The 5,795-nt window shown below is 39.6% G+C and overlaps 1 protein-coding gene across 1 annotated transcript; it reads left to right on the top strand.

Annotated features, from left to right (window-relative positions):
* Nucleotides 1-472: 472 nt before the first annotated feature.
* Nucleotides 473-5,364, top strand: LOC121810080 (2-oxoglutarate dehydrogenase, mitochondrial-like). The gene is made up of 9 exons (XM_042210977.1): nucleotides 473-534; nucleotides 865-2,502; nucleotides 2,672-2,898; nucleotides 2,967-3,299; nucleotides 3,870-4,116; nucleotides 4,211-4,339; nucleotides 4,415-4,630; nucleotides 4,695-4,818; nucleotides 4,911-5,364. The coding sequence occupies exons 2-9, from the start codon at nucleotides 967-969 to the stop codon at nucleotides 5,138-5,140; spliced, it is 3,042 nt and encodes a 1,013-aa protein (XP_042066911.1). The 5' UTR covers nucleotides 473-534; nucleotides 865-966; the 3' UTR covers nucleotides 5,141-5,364.
* The last annotated feature ends 431 nt before the right edge of the window (nucleotides 5,365-5,795 follow it).

The raw sequence follows: 5,795 nt of genomic DNA, 5'->3' as shown, positions 1-5,795 counted from the left end.
TTATTTTATTGGTTACAAGTACGTCGCTGAAAAAATATCATTGTATTGAGTATAAATGTCATTTTTAGCAAAAATGATATAATTCATCCATTAAATAATTGATATCATCATAAATATGAATTCTCATATGATCACGTATCAGTTACTAACTATTTGCTAATTGTTAACTACTACCAACTCTGCGTTTTTCCAACATAAATACGTATGAATTATGGATACATAATTTGCTTTTTTTTGATCGTGGGATATGGAGTAGTTATAAAACACTACGGTTCTTTGTCTAATCAAAATTTTTATAAAATGGATTACTCCATATAGTTTGCAAAAAAAACTTAATTAAAAGGAAATGTTGGGGGCATTACTGATATTATTATAAAAAATTTGCGTTTTGACTTTGTATTAAGAAATGCACCGAAAATGGAATACAAATGCTATAAAATGAGCTTGATTTGGGAAAACATCTCATGAAGAACGTAATCGCAGCAGCTTAGGTAGTATTCGCCTGGATCATTGTTTTCTTCTTCTTCTTCTCAGGTATTAAATCTCTACACTCTACGTTTATTGCTATTTTCATAGCCGACTTATTTGTGAAAATACTCATTTATTTGCTTTGTAAATATTGTCGCTATGCTGCATGATATTATTGCGCCACCTATTCCGATTCCAATATCTCTTCCCAATGACTCGATCTGTTCTATCGATTGCGCTATAATGATTTTGTTTTATGAAAATTGCAAACATATATGATCGATCCCATTGCGTTTGTGTATATACAATAGTATTGTGCCAATGAATGATGAGATCGTGCGTTGTAGATTTTGTTTTTTTGTGCTTTCAATTTCATCGTTTTTTTTGTTGGATTAGGATGTTTCGGAGATAGAATGACGGTGGATAGCCCTTGATTTGGTTGGAATAGTGTCAAAATATTGCAGTGTTGTTCGCTGTTAACTCGATTTTGTAATAGCTATGGCGTGGCTTAGAGTGGGCTCCAATGTGACAAAGCTCGCTGTTAGACGGACTATATCTCAAGCTGGTTCTTATGTTGCTCCTCAACGGAGTCGGTATTTCCATGCTACAGTTTTTAGATCGAAGGCTCAATCTTCGCCTGCTCCTCGCCCTGTCCCTCTCCAGAGGTTGAGTGATAACTTTCTAGACGGCACGAGTAGTGTTTATCTTGAGGAGTTACAGAGAGCCTGGGAGCAGGATCCCAAGAGTGTGGATGAATCATGGGACAATTTTTTCAGGAATTTTGTCAGCCAGGCCGCTGCATCTCCTGGCCTTTCCGGCCAAACGATTCAAGAGAGCATGCGGCTGTTGTTGCTGGTAAGATCTTACCAGGTTTATGGTCACTTGAAAGCCAAGATAGATCCATTGGGTTTGGAAGAGAGGTCGATTCCCAATGATCTTGATCCAGCACTTTATGGTTTTTCAGAAGCTGATCTTGATAGAGAGTTCTTCGTCGGTGTTTGGAGAATGGCAGGGTTTTTGTCCGAGAACCGCCCTGTGCAAACGTTAAGGGCGATATTGGAAAGACTAGAACAAGCTTATTGTGGAAGCATAGGCTATGAGTACATGCACATTGCAGATCGTGAAAAGTGTAATTGGTTGAGAGACAAAATTGAGACACCGGCGTCTACTCAATATAATCGGAAACGACGTGAGGTGATCCTTGACCGGCTCACATGGAGTACCCAGTTTGAGAATTTTTTGGCTGCCAAATGGACTGCAGCCAAAAGGTTTGGGCTTGAAGGTTGTGAGACATTGATTCCTGGTATGAAGGAAATGTTTGATAGGTCAGCAGATCTTGGAGTGGAGAGCATTGTAATTGGGATGTCACATAGAGGAAGATTAAATGTTCTAGGTAATGTTGTTCGGAAACCTCTGCGTCAGATCTTCAGCGAGTTTAGTGGTGGTATAAAGCCTGTGGATGAAGTTGGACTTTACACTGGGACTGGTGATGTCAAATATCATCTTGGCACTTCTTACGATCGCGCAACAAGGGGTGGGAAGAGAATTCACCTGTCTTTGGTTGCAAATCCTAGCCACTTGGAAGCAGTGGACCCTGTTGTGGTTGGAAAGACTAGAGCCAAGCAATATTTCTCTAATGATGTTGACAGAACAAAAAACCTGGGTATTTTGATTCATGGTGATGGAAGCTTTGCTGGACAAGGTGTTGTATATGAGACCTTGCATCTTAGTGCTCTTCCGAACTATACTACTGGCGGGACCATCCACATCGTTGTGAACAATCAAGTGGCTTTCACTACTGACCCGAGATCAGGAAGATCCTCTCAGTACTGCACAGATGTTGCCAAAGCTCTTAGCACGCCTATTTTCCATGTCAATGGTGATGATGTTGAGGCAGTTGTTAATGCCTGCGAACTTGCTGCAGAATGGCGTCAGAATTTTCATACTGATGTTGTGGTTGATATTGTATGCTACCGTCGATTTGGCCACAATGAAATTGATGAGCCATCCTTCACTCAACCTAAAATGTACAAGGTACGCACTTTATATTTCATTTCCTACTTTATAAATACTGTTGTTATTCCTATTTCTTTCCCAATTAACTTCGGTTGAAGTTCAGCTTCATTATATCTTGTGTCATGCATTAAGTTTTTTTTTCCTTCAAGTGGCCTATTGCAGCTTCTAATTACTTGAAAGATTATAGGTTATAAGGAATCACCCATCTGCACTCGAGATTTACCAAAAGAAGCTTATGGAATCTGGTGATGTAAAAAAGGAAGATGTTGATCGGATAAACAACAAAGTAGCTTCAATTCTCAGTGAAGAATTTATTTCCAGCAAAGACTATGTGCCTCAAACAAGGGACTGGCTTTCAGCTTACTGGACTGGGTTCAAGTCTCCTGAACAGCTTTCCCGTGTTCGTAACACTGGGTAATGTGATGTCTTCACTTACACTTTTGGATAAATTATAAAACACTAAGCCTTTTTTCTGTTTTCAGGGTCAATCCAGAGATTTTGAAGAATGTTGGCAAGACTATCACAACTCTTCCGGAACAATTCAAACCCCATAGAGCAGTTAAGAGAATCTTTGAAGATCGTGCTAAAATGATTGAGTCAGGAGAGGGTATTGACTGGGCGGTCGGTGAAGCCCTGGCGTTTGCAACATTGCTTGTGGAGGGAAATCATGTTAGGTTGAGTGGACAGGATGTTGAGCGAGGTACTTTTAGCCATAGGCATTCTGTTCTTCACGACCAGGAAACGGGGGAAAAATATTGCCCTCTAGATCATGTTATGAAGAACCAACACGAAGAGATGTTTAATGTATGCAACAGGTAATAATATCGGTCAATATGCTTGCTTCCTGTATCTCCCTATATTCTCTTCTGGGCACTGTTTGACCTTTGTTTTAATTGGACTTCTAATGCATCACAGTCTCATCTTAACGAGACTAAGCATTTAAAGAGCATGCAGAATGAAGCTCCTGTTATGCATTTTGTTGGGACTAGGATTGCTCTGAGTGCATTGGGTTCTCTTGGCACTAAAACTTCTCTAGAATGGTCTCTTTGTCCCTGACTTCGCATATTGTTATTAACTATGCTACCATGAAACTGTAAAATGGTTAGAGTTCTAGCCCAAATTATACTGTCACCTATGCAAAATTATCTGCAGGACTAATAAGTATTTTCTAAAAATTCAAATCATAAGACTGCTATTAAGCTAGTTTTCTTTGGTGTAAGGATAAATTTATTCCTCATGTATGACATTTCATTGGCTGATTTGTTGGACTATGCATCATTTATTTAGTTGCTTTTCAGGTTTCCATCATTCAATTTCACTATATGGAGCTGTATATATTTCCAGTCCCTTTTCTGACTAGTCATGTGATAATTGACCCTGTCCAGCTCTCTTTCCGAGTTTGGAGTTTTGGGGTTTGAATTAGGCTATTCAATGGAAAATCCGAATTCTCTGGTACTCTGGGAAGCTCAGTTTGGTGATTTTTCCAACGGAGCTCAGGTGATGTTTGACCAATTTGTGAGCAGTGGAGAGGCCAAATGGTTGCGGCAAACTGGACTAGTTGTCCTTCTACCTCATGGGTACGATGGCCAAGGTCCAGAACACTCAAGTGCACGCTTAGAACGCTTCCTTCAGGTATTGCTATTTTTCTTCATCATTTTCTCCTGTTATGATTCTTCTTGTTGTTTTTTCCGGGAATGTAAACTTGACCTTTCATGTTGTATTTTAGATGAGTGATGATCATCCCTCTGTCATACCTGAGATGGAACCAACCCTCAGGAAACAGATTCAGGAATGCAACTGGCAGGTGGTGAATGTAACCACACCTGCAAATTATTTCCACGTCCTGAGGCGACAAGTAAGCATATTCAACTAGAGATATGTGCAATTAGAGAAAGATGCGTCCTCTCATTCTATATCTTTCGTGCTGCAGATACATAGGGAGTTCCGTAAACCTCTCGTTGTGATGTCACCAAAGAACTTGCTACGTCACAAGGACTGCAAATCTAAGTTATCCGAGTTTGACGATGTTCAAGGACACGAAGGTTTTGACAAACAAGGAACCAGGTTTAAACGCCTAATAATGGACCAAAATGATCACTCCGACCTTGAAGAGGGCATAAGACGCCTGGTTCTTTGCTCTGGAAAGGTGTGAAGTTATACTTCAATTTGTTCATGTTACTTTGGTCTTCATATTTGACTCTTGTTTGCAGGTGTATTATGAGCTTGAGGAAGAGCGGAAAAAGGCGGGTGCGAAGGACGTGGCAATCTGTAGGGTGGAGCAGCTTTGTCCCTTCCCATACGACCTCGTCGAACGTGAACTTAAGAGATATCCAAGTATGTCTCAAATAGTACTACTATGTGAAATTTTATGGATATTTACTTGATACATTCTAACCAAATCATTGGGATGTACTAAATTCTGCCAGATGCGGAAGTTGCCTGGTGCCAGGAAGAGCCAATGAACATGGGGGCATACAGCTACGTCGCACCTCGTCTTGGCACTACAATGACAGCTGCGAGCAGGGGTAATGTGGACGACGTCAAGTACATAGGGCGTGCTCCATCCGCGGCCACTGCCACCGGCTTTACCCAAGTCCACACAAAAGAGCAAACCGAAATAGTCCAGAAAGCCATGCAGCCTGATCCCATCAATTGATGTGATGCTTTTGTTTTTGGACGTTGAGTTTTATGGAAATAAGCTCACTCTCCCATAGTCCCATGTCAATAAAAAAGAAGTGTTTCTTTCATTGTTGGCTATCGATGAAAATGTATAAATCCGCCGCTCTTTAAATCCGGTGGCATAAACTAAGTCAAGTTTTGGTACTTGTTCATTTGAGTGTAACACAAATTTTGTTTTAATTAATAAAGATTTTCTTTACAGTTTAGACTAGACGTAAATGCAAGTACATTTATCAGGGTTTCAATATTTCAAAGGTGTCTTTTTAATTAGAAGAAATGGAATTTGTTTAAATAGTTGTAAAACTTATGCAGTTTATGATTTTGTTTCTGAATAGTGTTATTATTCCCAACCTCATAATATTCAAATACGGATGTAATTATTAATTGCAGAGGTTGTTAAAAATGTTTATCAATATTATGAAAAACAAAATCTATATGTTCTCGATTCTAGGTTTTGAACTTACAACATGAATGCGGTTGTGCATCGCACGGGTGTGATACTAGTAAATTTTCTAATTTCATTCTTAGTGAAATGTATTGAACAACAATATTGTACGAACAGAACAAAATGACATACCTGGTATTTTCTGGCTTGATTATAAAAGACAAATAAGCTCTCTGGCGCCTCCCCC

Source organism: Salvia splendens, chromosome 6 (assembly GCF_004379255.2).
Source record: "Salvia splendens isolate huo1 chromosome 6, SspV2, whole genome shotgun sequence".
Classification (NCBI taxonomy): domain Eukaryota; kingdom Viridiplantae; phylum Streptophyta; class Magnoliopsida; order Lamiales; family Lamiaceae; genus Salvia; species Salvia splendens.
The sequence above is the reverse complement of the archived record's forward strand: the minus strand, read 5'-3'. Positions and strand labels throughout refer to the sequence as shown.

Coding starts and splice junctions, on each gene's coding strand:
- LOC121810080 (XM_042210977.1), top strand. CDS start 967: ATGGCGTGGCTTAGAGTGGGCTCCAATGTGACAAAGCTCGCTGTTAGA. Junction 2,899..2,966: donor TCCCGTGTTCGTAACACTGG/GTAATGTGATGT, acceptor TTCTGTTTTCAG/GGTCAATCCAGAGATTTTGA. Junction 4,340..4,414: donor TCCACGTCCTGAGGCGACAA/GTAAGCATATTC, acceptor TTCGTGCTGCAG/ATACATAGGGAGTTCCGTAA.